This window comes from Triticum urartu, chromosome 1A, assembly GCF_056163025.1.
Source record: "Triticum urartu cultivar PI428250 chromosome 1A, HENAU_Tu73, whole genome shotgun sequence".
NCBI lineage: Eukaryota > Viridiplantae > Streptophyta > Magnoliopsida > Poales > Poaceae > Triticum > Triticum urartu.
In genome coordinates, this window is record NC_141873.1 from 57902886 (window position 1) to 57923972 (window position 21087).

Sequence of the window (21087 nt, forward strand, 5' to 3'; positions counted from 1 at the left end):
TCCAACCATGCCTTTTTTTCACTACAAATATTTTGTTCGAGACTAGGTGAGTGCTGCCAGGATATTGCTCTGTAAATAGAAACAGCAAACGTATCTTTTTCAAAACTAATCCAGGACGTTAACAGCAGCAGTACATGCACATTTGAAGGATAACTCAATCTAATCAAATAGAAAAAGCAGTCATCTATTCCTTTTTGAGAACCAGTCATGCATTCATGATTCAGATTCCAGGCACACACAAAAATAGTTCGAGTCTGAAGATTGGTCAGGTTGGTTAAAACTTCAGGTAGTCAGCGTTACAAAAACAAACAAATAAATAAATGTGAGAATAAAAAACCTGAGAAAGGATCGGTCAGATCAGGCCAACTGGGTTGAGTCATGGCGGTGGCGTGGAGAAGGTGCAGACCAGTGATGTGGACCCACAATGAAATGGCGCCTGCGCCGCTTCTGTCCGTGCACAACATTAGTACTCATATAACGAGTTACCTGAGAAAAGCCCTCTGCAAAGATGTTTCTCCAGCACAATGTTACAACACCATATGTTCAAAATAAACTCCACTGAAAGAATTCCGACAAAATGACATGGCCATAATTCATGCCAATAGTGTGACAAGTCATATATAGCAACAACAAGGATCAATCAGGTAGCATGAAACCATATTAACAAGAACACTGCACTGCAATAGAACATATACCAACAACAAGGACCAATCAGGCAGGATGAAAGCATATGACAGAAAAAGACTAAAGTAACATAGACAACATAGCATGGATAAGCAACAAGTCAAACACATTAGTAAGTTTAGCAGTTCAAGTCGAACACATCACTGAAGGATCCCCTACTACTGACACTACATATACATTGGAATTCTTCCATTCATCCGTGGCAAATGGACTTTACAGATGCACAAGAAGAAACCTCCAGCAAAACCAACAACAGAAAATGATTTCGCATATTAAGCAACCACTGCTTGGTTTATCATTCCCTGCGCCCACGATGCAGTCTCCCTGACCTCTTCGTCCGAATCAAGGCACTCCCTAAAGAATTCGACATGGAAGAGGTGGTTCCTGAACAGATCTTTTGATATTGGGCCAAGTGTATCCGCGAGATCACCAAGGACTGCAACTGCAGCCTTTGTCACACTCTCATCCCTGAAAGCAGACATATGCATATACTGCTAAGAAACGGAACAGTCACTCATATAACTAGAAGAAATGACAATGAAAATGATGTGCACCTGCTCCCATCCTTGTAGACAGCTTCGGTGAACTGCAACAGGTGGGTTGCATAAGGTACCATCAGCTGAGCTTTTGGACCTTTTATACCCTGTAATATGCCAGAGTAAGCCTCAAATATTCCCCGTCTGAGCTGATTACCATAGTGAACCATATCATCGTCACTTTGATCTAAAACAACAACAAGCTCAGCAGCTCCTTGAAGCATTGGCATGGCATATGGCAGGTATTTCTCAAAATTCTCGCCAATAGCAAGAGCAATGTCTCCAAAGCATGAGAAAATGGGAGGTTTGACAGACCGGTTGAGCATTGGATTTGAAAGATCCTTGAGGAGAACAGTCATAATTCCATCACAGAATGGCAACACTTTATCTTCTAGTGTACGGCAAATGTCACCCACCACTCCAACAGAAATGGAGCATACTTGGTATTCTTCATGATTCTGCAAGCCTGCTTCAAGGTACTTGAAAAACTCCGGCATGTATTTTACAAAATCTGGACCGATAGCATCCGCAAGAACACCAATAGCAAGCATTGCTTCTTCATGTACAGTAGAACCGTGGCAAGCAAAGACACGGAGAAACAGAAACATCAACTGATCAGCATTCTGGGTGATAATGGGCTCCGCATCTGAGTTGCTCAGTTTCGGGACGATGACCTGCAGTACACCGCACAGCAAAGCCTGCAGGTCACTCTGGTTCTCCTTGTCGCCTGATGAAAATATTTCCAGATCAAATGTCAACTTCAATCTTCTCATGACCTCCAGCAATAACTGGCCTATAATGCTTGAAGTTTCATCTATGTTGCTGACTCTCACAATCTCATTCAATGCTTCATAAGCAGATGAACGAAGCCTAAAATGGGTCGTGTCAGCACAGTCCGAAGCAGAAAGGAGAGTGGTGATGACACTAGGAAGATAAGGTGTAAGCACAGAAGAAACTGAATCTGCTGTATTTTCATAACCTTGGGCAAGAAAGTATATAGCTCCACAGACTTTCTCAGCCACATTTGGAGCATCCTTACTACTCTCGAGCAACACTGTCATGATACGCATAAGGTTTCCACTTGTTACAATTGGATTCACACTTGTTGGAGAATGCAAAAATTCAAACACACGCCCAAGAGTCCATGCAGTGGTGTCTTTTACCTGGCTGTTGGGATCTTTCATTGCATTGAGCAAGAAATCGAGTCCAGCATGTACCAGTGGAGCAAGTTTCGGAAGAGAAGGACCGTCAAGGATAGAACCAAATGCAAAAGTAGCTGCCTCACGACAATGCCAATCTGGATTTGTGATGTTAGCCTCAACAAATGGCATGACAAGAGGGACAATCGCATCACCAACAGCTTTAGCAATGAGTCCGAGGCACGTCCCGCTACTCATGGAAATGTTCCAGACATTATCATCTTGCTCTTGCTCTTCCTCTTGCTTCAACAGAGTTTCGAGCAGCATTGGAACAAGTGAAGGGAGTGCCTTTTCTATAAAGCGAAAATTTGCACTAGAGTCGGCATTGTCATATCCCTCATATTCTTCTTGGAGTTGAATCTCTTCATCACAAATTGTGCTCCAGAACTCAATAGCTTGAAGTACAACTGATTCTTCATCTCCTTTGACAGCGTTAGACGTCAGGTTAAATACAGTTTGCATATAAGGTTCCAAGTGCATATAATATATGGATGCAATTGCAACAAGGCATTCAAAAGCTGCCTGTCTGATCTCCACTCCATTAGATACAGCAGTCTCGCAAATTACCTTCACTATATAATTCCTCTCCATATCATTTGCAAAGTTGCTATCAGCAAAATAAAGAGCGTTATATAGAGCTTTAACTGCTGCAAGACGGACTTCAACACTTAGCTCTGCCTGGTTCATTCCCTGGACCACAGCGGTCAGAACAGCATTGACTTGATCCTGCTCCAAGTGCTCAGGAGAAATCTCCTCGCAGACATACCCCAGCGCCTCTAGAGTTGCTTGCTTCAGTGGCGCAGATGCACCCTGCTGCGTCATGTTTCCCAATAACTTGGCAATGAGGTCTGGCCATTCACGACGGGGCATCTCAATGGAGGCGACCTTTGCAATAACCTGTGATGAGACCTGCCTTGCATCAGGCACCGAAGATCCTAGCGTTAGCAGCAACGATTCCTTAATCCTCGATTTGATCGACAAGTCCAGGCTGACCCATTGCTGACCAAGTAGCTCCTTCCTTGAACAATCCTTAGCATCCAACGAATTCTTAAGGATAATGCCAGCAAGTCTTCTAGACTCTGGCGGCCTTCCGTCATTCGAGAGCTCCACTGATAAGGACAGCAGGAACCTGGGAAGATTCTGCTCCTGAAACAGCTTAAGGCTGCTTTCTGCTACGGACCGAAGGTTACCGTCCGGAGATTGCGCAGCTAGGAGAATCTGAGTGATATCCATGGCTGTATCAACTGTCCTAACAAACATCAAACAAACATATTTTAACATTCTCAGAAAATGGAATTACATACGAATTAAATTAAACTAAAATTGGCACCCATCAACACTCCCCGGTAGCAGCTAGCACTTTTAGGTTTTAGCACACACAAGTAGTGGCGGAGACAGGGGGGACCAGCAGCCTCCCCCGATGAACAGTGTGTAATTTATACAAAAAGACATGTATTAGTATTGTTTGGCCCCTGTTATCAAAAGTTTGAGTCATTTGGCCCCCCTGATCCTTAATTCCTGGCTCCGCCACTGCACACAAGACTTGTGAACCCCAGTTCCTCTGCCTCTTATTATTTTGAAAGCTACAGTATAGTAGTCCACAGCCTTTGCATTTTACCCAACTGACGAAACTTAGGTCGTCTGCTTCAGTCAAACGGTCCTTAAGGGCCAGTTTGACCCGGCCTATCATTAGTCTCCAAGCGGGTGCGTCCTGATTAAGCTATCTTCTCTTATCGAGCTACTTGAAAACATTATAACTGGTAGGTTTTGCTACACAACCAAAATTCCAAAATCTTTGACTTTTCTGAAAAAAAATCGATTTTCACAAGAATGCTCGATGTCTGACAGATTGAGCAAGCAATGGAGAAGCGGCCATTCGGCGATAGGTGCCTTACCGTGTTGTCTGTAGCGAGTCTCGTTGGGGGCTGTGGCGGGGGCTTCACTGCTCCTCGGCAGCTCGCGCGCTCGCTCTTCAGCGACCGTGTGCCGCCTGTCCCGGTATCCCGCAGGTCGCTGCCGCCTTCCCGGCACCTTCCCTCGCCGGCGCTGATTACCGCCGGGCGGCCGGGGAGCTGCCGCTCCGCCGGGTGGGGTGGGGTCGGGTGGTGTAGCGGTTAGGGTTTGGGGATTTTGGGCGCGGGGTTTACTTTGGAGCTCGGTTGGTTCAACGATGCAGGAGGGGACGGGACGGGGAGACGGGAGGGGCGGCGGTCGGCTGTGGTTTCGCCTGTGGGCCGTGGACAACAACTGGCGCAACCGAGGGACTGGCTCATGAGATGGGCCAAACCATCCCGGCCCATCTAACCCGTCAGGCTAAAACGCACCATTATTTTACAGTCCAAACCTCCTTTATTCATTCATTCACAAGAATAATTGCTTTTGTCTCAAAAAAAGAATAATTGCTTCAGTTTTTTTAAAGAATGATATCTATTATAAAAGTTTAACAGATGTACAAAACATCTCAAACATAATAAAAATTACATCGAGATTCCGAGACCACCGAATGACCACTACTGCGGTCAAATCGAGCCGCTGACGCACCGTCGTAGCGCGCCCCTCTACCTGAGCTGGCTTGACCTTGTTGTTGATAGTCAGGAAGTCTTCATGCACGTGCCCCTAACGAAGTAACGATCAGCTCTCTAGAGCCGCGGTCATCGTCGTTGAACCCTTGCATAGATTTTATGAAAAAGGGTTACCCTACTTTATATTACTCCCTTCGTTCCTTTATATAAGGTGTATTTGTTTTTTGATAAAAATCCAGAATGTAAGGTGCATTTCTTCTAATTCCTCATAATTCTCTTGTTAGCCCTCCAGAAAAAGGGAAACTATCTCTCTCCTAATTTTCTATATCTCTCCTTGTAGCAGCAGAAGAAAAATATCTCTCTCTCGATTGCATGTATCTTTTACTTTCTTGGACTAATTGATTTACTTGCCACTAACCAACAAATTTGCCAAAGGTAATTTCGTCGAAACATGTTTACGATTATGTTCCTTGGTCACCGTGCTAAAAATAATACATCTTACATAAAGGAACGGAGGAAGTATAAAGTAACCACCACAACATCGAGCAACAAATCCAAGTTCAAAAGTAAAACAAACAAACAAAGAGACACACACAAAAACAAAGGTACAAGATACTGAAAGAGCCACTACAAACTTTGAATGCCCAAGCGAGGTTTGAGCATCGAGGCTCTCGGCGAACAAGATCATGCATACGACGCGACAAGGATGATACGTCTCCAACGTATCAATCTTGGATATTTTATATGCATTATTACACTATTTTATATTATTTTTTGAGACTAACATATTAACCTAGTGCTCGATGTCAGTTGTTGTTTTTTCCTTGTTTTTGTCTTCACGAAAAATCAATACTAAGCGAAGTCCAAACGAAACGAAACTTTTTGACGATTTTTTTGGACCACAAAACACCCTGGAAGCTTCGGAGAAGGCCAGAAAGGGCACGGGATGGCCACAAGCTCGTAGGGCACGCCCCACAAGCTTGTGGGCCCCCCGTGTTACTTCCAACCCTAATTTTTCTTCTATAAATACCCAATATTCCCCGTAGACTAGAGAGCACATCAAAAATATTTTTCGCCGCCGCAAGTTTCTGTCTTCGTGAGATCCCATCTTGAGACCTTTTTCGGTACTCTGCCAGAGGGGGATTCGACCACGGAGAGCTTCTACATCAACCTTGCTGCCCTTCCGATGATGTGTGAGTAGTTTACCACAGACCTACAAGTCCATAGCTAGTAGCTAGATGGCTTCTTCTCTCTCTCTTTGATCTTTCATACAATGTTCTCCTCGATATTCTTGGAGATCTATTTGATATCCGATGAATTGTGGGTTTATGATCAGATTATCTATGAATATTATTTGAGTCTTGCTTGAACTCTTTTATGCATGATTAACATAGCTTTGTATTTCTCTCGGGTCTATTGATTTGGTTTGGCCAACTAGATTGATTTTTCTTGCAATGAGAGAGGTGATTTGTAATGGGTTCAATCTGAAGGAAATATGCCCTAAAGGCAATAATAAAGTTGTTATTTAATATTTCCTTATTCATGATAAATGTTTATTATTCATACTAGAATTGTATTGATCGGAAATCTAAATACATGTGTGAATAGATAAACAAAAACCATATCCCTAGTTAGCCTCTACTAGACTAGCTCGTTGAGCAAAGATGGTTAATGTTCCTAACCATGGACATGTGTTGTCATTTGATAACATGACCACATCATTAGGAGAATGATGTGATGGACAAGACCCATTCGTTAGCTTAGCATAATGATCGTTCAGTTTTATTGCTATTTCTTTCTGATACGTCTTCAACGTATCTACTTTTCCTAACGCTTTTCCTCTTGTTTTGGACTCTAATTTGCATGATTTGAATGAACCTAACCCCGGACTGAAGCTGTTTTCAGAAGAACTATCATGGTGTTGTTTTTGTGCAGAAATAAAAGTTCTCGGAATGGAACGAAACTTTGCGAGGAATTTTTATATAATAAATAAGAATTTCTGGAGCCAAGACCTACCGGAGAGGGGCACCTGGGTGGGCACAACCCACCAGGGCGCGCCCTCCTCTCCTGGCGCGCCCAGGTGGGTTGTCCCCACCTGGTGGCCCCACAGACCCTGAAACCAACGCTATAAAATCCTATTTTTCTAGAAAAAATCAGTGAGAAAGAATTATCGCGATCCACGAGACGGAGTCGCCGTCACCTCCTGTTCTTCATTGGGAGGGTAGATCTGGAGTCCGTTTGGGGCTTCGGAGAGGGGGATCTTCGTTCTTCATCATCACCAACCCTTCTCCATCGCCAATTACATGATGCTCGCCACCAGGAGTGAGTAATTCCGTCGTAGGCTCGCTGGTCGGTGAGGAGTTGGATGAGATTCATCATGTAATCGAGTTAGTTTTGTTAGGGCTTGATCCCTAGTATCCACTATGTTCTTAGATTGATGTTGCTATGACTTTGCCATGCTTAATGCTTGTCACTTTGGGCCCGGTGCCATGATTTCATATCTGAACCGTTTATGTTATCACCATTATATCCATGTTCTAGATCCTATCTTACAAGTTATAGTCACCTACTACGTGTTATGATCCGGCAACCCCAAAGTGACAATAGTCGGGACCATTCCCGGTGATGACCGTAGTTTGAGGAGTTCATGTATTCACTATGTGTTAATGCTTTGTTCCGTTTCTCTATTAAAAGGAGGCCTTAATATCCCTTAGTTTTCAATATGGACCCCGCTGCCACGGGAGGGTAGGACAAAAGATGTCATGCAAGTTCTTTCCATAAGCACGTATGACTATTTACGGAACACATGCCTACATTATATTGACGAACTGGAGCTAGTGCCGTATCGCCCTAGGTTATGACTGTCTCATGATGAATATCATCCAACAAGTCACCGATCCAATGCCTACGAATTTATCCTATATTGTTCTTGCTAAGTTACTACTGCTATCATCACTGTTACACTTGCTACAAAATTACTGCTATCATTGTTACCGTTATCATTACTGCTGCTACTATTATCAAAACTATCATACTACTTTGCTACTGATCACTTTGATGCAGATAATTAATCTCCAGGTGTGGTTGAATTAACAACTCAGTTGCTAATACCTTCAAATATTCTTTGGCTCCCCTTTGTGTCGGATCTATAAATTTGGGTTGAATACTCTACCCTCGAAAACTGTTGCGATCCCCTATACTTGTGGGTTATCAAGACCTTTTTCTGGCGCCGTTACCGGGGAGCATAGCTATATTTGTTGAGTCACTTGGGATTATTACCAATTTATCACTATGAAGAATCTGAAGGATCCTAAGACTAAAATTTATCCTTCAAAGACGAGGGGAGGTAAGGAACTGCCATCCAGTTCTGCTTTAGATTCACCTTCTGTTATGAGTAAACTTGCACCACCACCACATGCTATTAATTCTGATATGTCGCAAGTTATTGATGATGCTACCTCTGCTATGGATAATGCTTATGAAACTACTAGGGAAAAGCCTAGTAGTAGCGCGGGATAAATAGCTAGTAGTAGCGCATGTGCCCGCGCTACTACTACAACGCTACAACTAACTTGTAATAGTAGCGCTGGTGCCACCCGCACTACTACTAATTATCTGTAGCGGGTCTTATACCCCGCACTACTACTATTACTTTAAAAAAATCTCGATCCCGTGCGTGTTGTCAATGGCAGCAGTGGTTCGATCCAGCGACGGTTGGGGTCGCCGGAGGCATGAACGGGCAACGGCAGACCAGATCCGGCGGTGGCTGTTGGAGAGGGCCCATTTCTATGGAAGAGCAAGGCAGCGGCATGGGGCACCTCTTCCCGACCATCTCAGATAGCTCCTGGTCGTCCATGGCGACGACCTGCACGGGGATGGACATGGTGTTGGGGAACGTAGTAATTTCAAAAAAAAATCTACGCACACGCAATATCATGGTTATGCATAGCAATGAGAGGGGAGAGTGTCGTCTACATACCCTCGTAGACCATAAGCGGAAGCGTTATGACAATGCGGTTGATGTAGTCGTACGTCTTCATGATCGACCGATCCTCAGTACCAAACGAATGGCACCTTCGCGTCCAGCACACGTTCAGCTCGGTGACGTTCTGCGATCTCACGATCCAGTAGAGCTTCTGGGAAGAGCTTTGTCAGCATGATGGCGTGGTGACGGTGTTGATGAAGTTACCGACACAGGGCTTCGCCTAAGCACCGCTACGATATGACCGAAGTGGACTATGGCGGAGGGGGGCATCGCACACGGCTAAAAGATCAATGATCAATTATTGTGTCTCCAAGGGGTGCCCCCTCCCCATATATAAAGGAGTGGAGGAGGGGCAGGGGGCCGGCCTCCTATGGCGCGCCCCATTAGGAGTCCTACTCCCAAGAGGACTCCCCCTTCCAAGTAGGAGTAGGAGTAGGAGAGGAAGGGAGAGAAGAAGAGAAGGAAAGGGGGGCGCCGCCCCCCTCCTTGTCCAATTCAGACTAGAGGGGGAGGGGGCGCGCGACTGCCCTGGCCGCCCCTCCTCTTCTCCCACTAAGGCCCATTAGGCCCAATATACTCCCCGGGGGGTTCCGGTAACCCCCCGGTACTCTGGTATATGTCCGAAACCTCCCGAAATACTTCCGGTGTCCGAACATAGTCGTCCAATATATCGATCTTTACGTCTCGATCATTTCGAGACTCCTCGTCATGTCCATGATCATATCCGTGACTCCAAACTACCTTCGGTACATCAAAACACAAAAACTCATAATACCGATTGTCACAGAACTTTAAGCGTGCGGACCCTACGGGTTCGAGAACTATGTAGACATGACCGAGACACGTCTCCGGTTAATAACCAATAGCGGAAACTAGATGCTCATATTGGTTCCTACATATTCTACGAAGATCTTTATCGGTCAAACCGCATAACAACATATGTTGTTCCCTTTGTCATCGGTATGTTACTTGCCCGGGATTCGATCGTCGGTATCTCAATACCTAGTTCAATCTCGTTACCGACAAGTCTCTTTACTCGTTCTGTAATACATCATCCCGCAACCAACTCATTAGATACAATGCTTACAAGGCTTATAGTGATGTGCATTATCGAGAGGGCCCAGAGATACCTCTCCGACAATCGGAGTGACAAATCCTAATCTCGATCTATGCCAACTCAACAAGTACCATCAGAGACACCTGTAGAGCACCTTTATAATCACCCAGTTACATTGTGACGTTTGGTATCACACAAAGTGTTCCTCCGGTAATCGGGAGTTGCATAATCTCATAGTCATAGGAACATGTATAAGTCATGAAGAAAGCAATAGCAGTAAACTAAAACGATCAACGTGCTAAGCTAACGAAATGGGTCAAGTCAATCACATCATTCTCTAATGATGTGGTCCTGTTAATCAAATGACAACTCATGTGTATGGCTAGGAAACTTAACCATCTTTGATTCAACGAGCTAGTCAAGTAGAGGCATACTAGTGACACTATGTTTGTCTATGTATTCACACATGTACTAAGTTTTCGGTTAATACAATTCTAGCATGAATAATAAACATTTATCATGATATAAGGAAATAAATAATAACTTTATTATTGCCTCTAGGGCATATTTCCTTCAGTCTCCCACTTGCAGTAGAGTCAATAATCTAGTTCACATCTTTATGTGATTAGTTCACATCTCCATGTGACTAATACCCAAAAGGTTTACTAGAGTCAATAATTTAGTTCACATCGCTATGTGATTAACACCCAAAGAGTGATCATGTTTTTCTTGTGAGAGAAGTTTAGCCTACGGGTCTGCAACATTCAGATCCGTACGTATTTCGCAAATTTCTATGTCTACAATGCTCTGCACGGAGTTACTCTAGCTAATTGCTCCCACTTTCAATATGTATCCAGATCGAGACTTAGAGTCATCTAGATCGATGTAAAAAACTTGCATCGACGTAACTCTTTACGACGAACTCTTTTATCACCTCCATTACCGAGAAATATTTCCTTAGTCCTCTAAGGATAATTTTGACCGCTGTCTAGTGATCTACTCCTAGATCACTATTGTACTCTCTTGCCAGAAAGATGCTAAGGTATACAATAGGACTGGTAAACAGCATAGCATAGTTTATAGAACCTATGACTGAGGCATAGGGAATGACTTTTCATTCTCTTTCTATTTTCTGCTGTGGTCGGGTTTTGAGTCTTTACTCAACTTCACACCTTGCAACACAGGCAAGAACTCCTTATTTGACTGTTCCATTTTGAACTACTTCAAAATCTTGTCAAGGTATGTACTCATTGAAAATATATCAAGCGTCTTGATCTATCTCTATAGATCTTGATGCTCAATATGTAAGTAGCTTCACCGATGTCTTTCTTTGAAAAACTCTTTTCAAACACTCCTTTATGCTTTCCAGAAAATTCTACATTATTTCCGATCAACAATATGTCATTCACATATACTTATTAGAAATGCAGTAGTGCTCCCACTCACTTTCTTGTAAATACAGGCTTCACTGCAAGTCTGTATAAAACCATATGCTTTGATCACTTTATCAAATCATATATTCCAACTCCGAGATGCTTGCACCAGTCCATAGATGGATCGCTTGAACTTGCTCACTTTGTTAGCACGTTTAGGATCGACAAAACCTTCTGGTTGCATCATATACAACTCTTCTTTTAAGAAATCCATGAAGGAATACAGTTTTGACATCCATTTGCCAGATTTCATAAAATGCGGCAACTGCTGACATGATTCGGACAGACTTTTAAGCATCGATACGAGTGAGAAAATCTCATCGTAGTCAACACCTTGAACTTGTCGAAAACATTTTGCGGCAATTCGAGCTTTGTAGATAGTAACACTACTACCAGCGTCCGTCTTCCTCTTGAAGATCCATTTTTTCTTAATGACTCACCGATCATCGGGCAAGTCAATCAAAGTCCATACTTTGTTCTCATACATGGATCCCATCTCAGATTTCATGGCCTCAAGCCATTTCGTGGAATCTGGACTCATCATCGCTTCATCATAGTTTGTAGGTTCGTCATGGTCAAGTAACATGACATCCAGAACAGGATTACCGTACCACTCTGGTGCGGATCTCACTCTGGTTGACCTACGAGGTTTGGCAGTAACTTGATCTATAGTTACATGATCATCATCATTAGCTTCCTCACTAATTGGTGTAGGAGTCACAAGAACAGATTTCTGTGATGAACTACTATCCAATAAGGGAGCAGGTATAGTTACCTCATCAAGTTCTACTTTCCTCCCACTCACTTCTTTCGAGAGAAACTCCTTCTCTAGAAAGGATCCATTCTTAGCAACGAATGTCTTGCCTTCAGATCTATGATAGAAGGTGTACCTAACTGTCTCCTTTGGGTATCCATGAAGACACATTTCTTCGATTTGGGTTTGAGCTTACCAGGATGAAATTTTTTCACATAAGCATCGCAACCCCAAACTTTAAGAAATGACAACTTTGGTTTCTTGCCAAACCACAATTCATATGGCGTCGTCTCAACGGATTTAGATGGTGCCCTATTTAACGTGAATGCAGCTGTCTCTAATGCATAACCCCAAAATGATAGTGGTAAATCGGTAAGAGACATCATAGATTGCACCATATCTAATAAAGTACTATTACGATGTTCGGACACACCATTACGCTGTGGTGTTCCAGGTGGCGTGAGTTGCGAAACTATTCCGCATTGTTTCAAATGAAGACCAAACTCATAACTCAAATATTCTCCTCCACGATCAGATCATAGAAACTTTATTTTCTTGTTACGATGATTTTCCACTTCACTCTGAAATTATTTGAACTTTTCAAATGTTTCAGATTTATGTTTCATCAAGAAGATATACCCATATCTTACTCAAATCATCTGTGAAGGTCAGAAAATAACGATACCTGCCGCGAGCCTCAACACTCATCGGACTGCATACATCAGTATGTATTATTTCCAACAAGTTTGTTGCTCGATTCATTGTTCCGGAGAACGGAGTCTTAGTCATCTTTCCCATGAGGCATGGTTCGCAAGCATCAACTGATTCATAATCAAGTGATTCCAAAAGCCCATCAGCATGGATTTTCTTCATGTGCTTTACACCAATATGACCTAAACGGTAGTGCCACAAATAAGTTGCACTATCATTATTAACTTTGCATCTTTTGGCTTCAATATTATGAATATGTGTATCACTACGATCGATATTCAATAAACCATTCACCTTGGGTGTATGACCATTGAAGGTTTTATTCATGTAAACAGAACAACAATTATTCTCTGACTTTAAATGAATAACTGTATTGCAATAAACATGATCAAATCATATTCATGCTTAACGCAAACACCAAATAACATTTATTTAGGTTCAACACTAATCCCGAAAGTATAGGGAGTGTGTGATGATGATCATATCAATCTTGGAACCACTTCCAACACACATCGTCATTTCACCCTTAACTAGTCTCTGTTCATTCTGCAACTCTCGTTTCGAGTTACTAATCTCAGCAACTGAACTAGTATCAAATACTGAGGGGTTGCTATAAACACTAGTAAAGTACACATCAATAACATGTATATCAAATATACCTTTGTTCACTTTGCCATCCTTCTTATCCGCCAAATACTTGGGGCAGTTCTGCTTCCAGTGACCGGTCCCTTTCCAATAGAAGCACTTAGTCTCAGGCTTAGGTCTAGGTTTGGGCTTCTTCACTTGAGCAGCAACTTGCTTGCCGTTCTTCTTTAAGTTCCCCTTCTTCCCTTTGCCCTTTTCTTCAAACTAGTGGTCTTGTCAACCATCAACACTTGATGCTTTTCTTGATTTCTACCTTCGTCGATTTCGGCATCACGAAGAGCTTGGGAATCATTTCCGTTATCCCTTGCATATTATAGTTCATCACGAAGTTCCAGTAACTTGGTGATAGTGACTAGAGAACTCTGTCAATCACTATCTTATCTGGAAGATTAACTCCCACTTGATTCAAGTGATTTTAGTACTCAGAAATTCTGAGCACATGCTCACTAGCTGAGCTATTCTCCTCCATCTTGTAGGCAAAGTGCTTGTCAAAGGTCTCATACCTTTCGACATGGGCATGAGTCTGAAATACTAATTTCAACTCTTGGAACATCTCATATGCTCCATGGCGTTCAAAATGTCTTTGAAGCCCCGATTCTAAGCCGTAAAGCATGGTGCACTAAACTATCAAGTAGTCATCATATCGAGCTCGCCAAACGTTTATAACGTCTGCATCTGCTCCTGCAATCGGTCTGTCACCTAGCGGTGCATCAAGGACATAATTCTTCTATGCAGCAATGAGGATAATCCTCAGATCACGGATCCAATCCACATGATTGCTACTAACATCTTTGAACTTAGTTTTCTCAAGGAACACATTAAAATTCAACGAAACAACAGCACGGGCCATCTATCTACAACAACATAGACAAGCAAAATACTATCAGGTACTAAGTTCATGATAAATTTAAGTTCAATTAATCATATTACTTTATGAACTCCAACTTAGATAGACATCCCTCTAATCATCTAAGTGATCACGTGATCCAAATCAACTAAACCATAACCGATCATCATGTGAAATGGAGTAGTTTTCAATGGTGAACATCACTATGTTGATCATATCTACTATATGATTCACGCTAGACCTTTCGGTCTTAGTGTTCCGAGGCCATATCTGCATATGCTAGGCTCGTCAAGTTTAGCCCGAGCATTATGCATGTGCAAAACTGGCTTGCACCCGTTGTATAAGAACGTTGAGCTTATCACACCCGATCATCACGTGGTGTCTCGGCACGACGATCTTTTGCAACGGTGCATACTCAGGGAGTACACTTGTACCTTGAAATTTTTAGTGAGAGATCGTCTTATAGTGCTACCGTCAATCAAAGCAGAATAAGATGCATAAAGGATAAACATCACATGTAATCAATATAAGTGATATGATATGGCCATCATCATCTTGTGCCTTTGATCTCCATCTCCAAAGCACCGTCATGATCACCATCGTCACTGGCAAGACACCTTGATCTCCATCGTAACATCATTGTCATCTCGCCAACTATTGCTTCTACGACTATCGCTACCGCTTGGTGATAAAGTAAAGCAATTACATGGCGATTGCATTTCATACAATAAAGCGACAACCATATCGCTCCTGCCAGTTGCCGATAACTCCGTTACAAAACATGATCATCTCATACAATAAAATATAGCATCATGCCTTGACCATATCACATCACAACATGCCCTGCAAAAACAAGTTAGACGTCCTCTACTTTGTTGTTGCAAGTTTTATGTGGCTGCTACGGGCTGAGCAAGAACCGTTCTTACCTACGCATCAAAACCACAACGATAGTTCACCAAGTTAGTGTTGTTTTAACCTTCAACAAGTACCGGGCGCAGTCACACTCAGTTCAACTAAAGTTGGAGAAATTGACACCCGCCAGCCACCTGTGTGCAAAGCACGTCGGTAGAACCAGTCCCGCGTAAGTAATGTCGGTCCAGACCGCTTCATCCAACAGTACCGCTGAACCAAAGTACGACATGCTGGTAAGCAGTATGACTTGTATCACCCACAACTTACTTGTGTTCTACTCGTGCATATAACATCTATGCATAAACCTGGCTCGGATGCCACTGTTGGGGAACGTAGTAATTTCAAAAAAATCCTACGCACACGCAAGATCATGGTGATGCATAGCAATGAGAGGGGAGAGTGTCGTCTACGTACCCTCGTAGACCGTTAGTGGAAGCATTATGACAACATGGTTTATGTAGTCGTATGTCTTCACGACCAATCGATCCTCAGTATCGAACGTACGACACCTCCGCGTTCAGCACACGTTCAGCTCGGTGACGTCTCACGATCTCACGATCCAGTAGAGCTTCCGGGAAGAGCTTCGTCAGCACGACGGCGTGGTGACGGTGTTGATGAAGTTACTGACGCAGGGCTTCGCCTAAGCACCGCTACGGTATGACCGAGGTGGATTATGGTGGAGGGGGGCATCGCACACGGCTAAAAGATCAATGATCAATTGTTGTGTCTCCAAGGGGTGCCCTCCTCCCCATATATAAAGGAGTGGAGGAGGGGCAGGGGGCCGGCCTCCTATGGCGCGCCCCATTAGGAGTCCTACTCCCAAGAGGACTCCCCCTTCCAAGTAGGAGTAGGAGTAGGAGAGGAAGGGAGAGAAGAAGAGAAGGAAAGGGGGGCGCCGCCCCCCTCCTTGTCCAATTCGGACTAGAGGGGGAGGGGGCGCGCGGCTGCCCTGGCCGCCCCTCCTCTTCTCCCACTAAGGCCCATTAGGCCCAATATACTCCCCGGGGGGTTCCGGTAACCCCCCGGTACTCCGGTATATGTCCGAAACCTCCCGAAACACTTCGGGTGTCCAAACATAGTCGTCCAATATATCGATCTTTATGTCTCGACCATTTCGAGACTCCTCGTCATGTCCGTGATCATATCCGCGACTCCGAACTACCTTCGGTACATCAAAACACAAAAACTCATAATACCGATCGTCACAGAACTTTAAGCGTGTGGACCCTACGGGTTCGAGAACTATGTAGACATGACCGAGACAGGTCTCCAGTCAATAACCAATAGCGGAACCTGGATGCTCATATTGGTTCCTACATATTCTACGAAGATCTTTATCGGTCAAACCGCATAACAACATACGTTGTTCCCTTTGTCATCGGTATGTTACTTGCCCGAGATTCGATCGTCGGTATCTCAATACCTAGTTCAATCTCGTTACCGGCAAGTCTCTTTACTCGTTCTGTAATACATCATCCCGCAACCAACTCATTAGTTACAATGCTTGCAAGGCTTATAGTGATGTGCATTACTGAGAGGGCCCAGAGATACCTCTCCGACAATCGGAGTTACAAATCCTAATCTCGATCTATGCCAACTCAGCAAGTACCATCGGAGACACCTGTAGAGCACCTTTATAATCACCTAGTTACATTGTGATGTTTGGTAGCACACAAAGTGTTCCTCCGGTAATCGGGAGTTGCATAATCTCATAGTCATAGGAACATGTATAAGTCATGAAGAAAGCAACAGCAGTAAACTAAAACGATCAACGTGCTAAGCTAACGGAATGGGTCAAGTCAATCACATCATTCTCTAATGATGTGATCCCGTTAATCAAATGACAACTCATGTGTATGGCTAGGAAACTTAACCATCTTTGATTCAATGAGCTAGTCAAGTAGAGGCATACTAGTGACACTATGTTTGTCTATGTATTCACACATGTACTAAGTTTCCGATTAATACAATTCTAGCATGAATAATAAACATTTATCATGATATAAGAAAATAAATAATAACTTTGTTATTGCCTCTAGGGAATATTTCCTTCACATGGGAGGGTGAATCAAACTAGAGGGAGAGAGTGAAAAAGAAAACCAAGGGAGAGAGGAAGGAGATGGAGGGAGCAGTGGGGCTGGTCACCGGTGGTGAGGTGTTCTGGCATGGTTGCGTGAGGCGGCGGCCTCCTAGACGCCGGTGGAAGACCTGGGAGCTCCTAGACATCGGTGGCCGAGGTGGCGGCCTCTTTCGACGCCATGGAGGAGGAGGAGCGCATGGGCAAGAGGACAATGTGAGAGCTTATGGAGAGAGTGGAGGAAGAGAGGAGGGATTTGGGGGAGGAGATGGGTATTTCAGGGATGTTAAAAAACCCTGTACTTAGTAGTAGCGAGGGGTATAAACCCGCTCTACTACTCAACTTAGTAGTAGCGCGGGTTTATACCCCTCGCTACTAGTATGGCATTGTCCCAGGGGCACGGTAGAGACCACTCAGTAGTAGCGAGGGTTATAAACCCGCGCTACTACTATCAACTTAGTAGTAGCGAGGGTTATAAACCCGTGCTACTAGTAAATAGTAGTAGCGAGGGGTATAAACCCGCGCTACTAGTAAGCGTCTGCCTATAAGCTTTTCCCTAGTAGTGTGATGATGCTAGTACCTTGCTTAATGATGATGTGCCACTTGGTGAATTTCTTGATAAACAAATTGCTAGAGTAATACAACATGATGTTGTTGAATCTGATGATGAGCTTGAAACTAAATCTCCTGAAACACCTGCTAGAACTAGCCTTCCCAGATATGAATGCCTAAGGTACCAGAAGGTTATGTTATGATTGAGGAGACAACTAGAGATATTCTTGCTTGCAGAGATAGAGATGATTTAGAGAAATTATTAGGCAAGTATAAAGAAAAATCTCTGAATGCTAGAATGAAATGTGATCCTAAGTTTGCTACTTCACCTATCTTTATTGATGATAAGGATTATGAATTCGCTGTCGACCCTGAGTTAATTACTTTGGTTGAATCTAATCCTTTCCATGGTTATGAAACTGAAACTGTTGTGGCACATCTTACTAAGTTGAATGACATATCCAACCTTTTTACTCATGATGAGAAAACTCGCTACTACTTTATTCTCAAATTATTTCCTTTCTCATTAAAGGGTGATGCTAAAGCTTGGTACAATACTCTTGCTCCTGGTTGTGTGCGTAGTTCCCAGGATATGATTTATTACTTCTCTAAAAAATATTTCCCTGCTCATAAGAAACAAGCTGCCTTACAGGAAATATTTAACTTTGTGCGAACTAAAGAAGAGAGTCTCCCACAAGCTTGGGGGAGGCTTTGCCAATCACTTAATGCTTTGCTTGATCACCCTCTTAAGAAAAATGAAATACTTGATATCTTCTATAATGGACTAATCGATGCTTCTAGGGATTTCCTAGATAGTTATGCTGGTTGTGTTTTCAGGGAACGAGTTGTTGGGCAAGCTGAGGAATTATTGAATAACATATTGAAAAGCTATGATGATTCGACTCTTCTTGAACCACCGGCTAAACCCACTTTGAAGAAGAGGGGTATATTATATCTCAGTCTTGAAGATATGCAAGAGGCAAAGAAATCTATGAAGGAAAAAAGTATTAAAGCCGAGGATGTTAAAAATGTACCTCCTATTGAAGAAATACATGGGCTTAATACACCACCACTGCCTAAGGTGGTAGAGGTAAATTCTCTAATGAAGTTCAGTGATAATGACAATCCTCACAATATGCATCCTAGTCAATGCCTTTATGAGTTTGAAAACTACTTTAGAAAACAAGATCACTTCAATGCAAATGTTATGAAACAATTGAAATACAATTCTGATATGATTGCTCGCTTGAGTGACTTGTTATTTAGAATCTCAAATGATGTTAGAGGTGTCGGAAAACATGCTTCTATGCTTCAAACCCAATTAGAACAAGTTGTTAAATCTCAAAGAGAATTGCTTGATGAAATGAATCATAATATACATGATTTTGATGTTAGAGTTGCAACTAGAGGAGGTAAAATGACTCAGGAACCACTTTATCCTAAGGGACACCCTAAAAGAATAGAACAGGATGCACAAATAGTTAACACTGATGCACCTAGTCCTTCTAGAAAGAAAAAGAAGAAGAAAAATGATAGGACTTTGCATGCTTCTAGTGAACCTGAAATAGAAAAACCTCCTGATAATGATAATGAAACTTCTATCTTTGATGCTGAAACTCAATCAGGTAATGAACACTCACCTAGTGATAATGAAATAGATAATGATGAGGTTCATGAAGACTCTCAAACAAACAATGAAAAAGAACCAAACAATGATGTTGAGATAGAACCACTTGTTGATCTTGATAACCCACAACCTAAGAATAAAAGATATGACAAAAGAGACTTCATTGCTAGAAAACACGGTAAAGAAAGAGAACCGTGGGTTCAAAAACCTATGCCTTTTCCACCCAAGTCAACTAAAAAGAAAGATGATGAAGAATTTGAACGCTTTGCTGAAGTGCTGAGGCCAGTATTTTTGCATACTCGCTTGACTGATATCTTGAAGATGCCTCCTTATGAAAAGTATATGAAAGACATCATCACTAATAAGAGAAAAAAACTGGAAGCTAAAATCTCCACTATGCTTGCTAATTATACTTTTAAAGATGGAGTACCTAAAAAACTTGGAGATCTGGGAATACCAACTATACCTTGCTCCATCAAAAAGAATTATGTGAAAACTGTTTTGTGTGATTTAGGAGCTGGTGTTAGTGTTATGACTTTCTCTTTATATAGAAGACTTGATTTGAATAAGCTCACTCCTACTGATAGATCAACGGCCATACCTATCGGTATCTGTGAGGATGTGCCTGATACGTCTCCAATGTATCTATAATTTATGAAGTATTCATGCTATTATTTTATCATTCTTGGGTGTTTTACAATCATTTTATAACAACTTTTATATAATTTTTTGGGACTAACCTATTGACCTAGTGCCCAGTGCCAGTTACTGTTTTTTGCTTGTTTTTTACATCACAGAAAATCAATATTAAATGGAGTCCAAACACAGCAAAACATTTTGTGGATTTTTTATGGACCAGGAGGAACCCAATGGGCCAGAGCTACACCTGGGGGGCGCCTCGAGAGGGGCACAACCTACCAGGGCACGCCAGGGCCCCCTGGCGCGCCCAGGTGGGTTGTGCCCACCTCGGTCGCCTCCCACACCCCTTCTTTGGACTATAAATTCCCAAATATTCTAAAACCCTTCGGGGTTAACCTAGATCAGAAGTTTCATCGCCGCAGGGCTCTGTAGCAACCGAAAACCAATCTAGACCCGTCCCGGCACCCTGCTGGAGGGGGGAATCATCTTCGGTGGCCATCTTCATCACCCCAGCGACCACCATGATGAGGAGGGAGTAGTCCACCCTCGGGGCTGAGGGTTTGTACCAGTAGCTATGTGATTAATCTCTCTCTCTCTCATGATCTATATCATGGGCTTTGTTAATATAGTCGGATCATATGATGTTTCTCCCCTCTATACTCTTGTTGTGATGAATTGAATCTTTACCCTTTGAAGTTTTGTCTTGTCGGATTGAATATTCAGAGATGAGAACACATGATATATGCCTTGCGGTATGAATACTTGAGGTGACAATTGGGGTATCTTATTGATTCACTTGATATATGTTATGGCATTCAACTCGCGGATTCCCGTAGTGATATTGGGGTAATCTATGCATAGGGGTTGATGCATATTTTTATCATCTTTTCTACGACAGAAACTTTGG

At 42.8% G+C, this 21087-nt stretch overlaps 1 protein-coding gene across 2 annotated transcripts; it reads right to left on the reverse strand.

The window, feature by feature from the left end:
- Positions 1-771: 771 nt before the first annotated feature.
- On the reverse strand, positions 772-4632 carry LOC125546028 (importin subunit beta-1). 2 transcript variants are annotated; one of them, XM_048710137.2, is made up of 3 exons: positions 4315-4632; positions 1239-3663; positions 772-1152 (listed from the first exon to the last, which is right to left on the reverse strand). In XM_048710137.2, the coding sequence occupies exons 2-3, from the start codon at positions 3650-3652 to the stop codon at positions 957-959; spliced, it is 2610 nt and encodes an 869-aa protein (XP_048566094.2). In that variant the 5' UTR covers positions 3653-3663; positions 4315-4632; the 3' UTR covers positions 772-956. The 2 variants fall into 2 exon arrangements, with proteins under 2 accessions (XP_048566094.2, XP_048566083.2); XM_048710126.2 differs by having other exon boundaries at positions 1239-3668.
- Positions 4633-21087: the final 16455 nt, after the last annotated feature.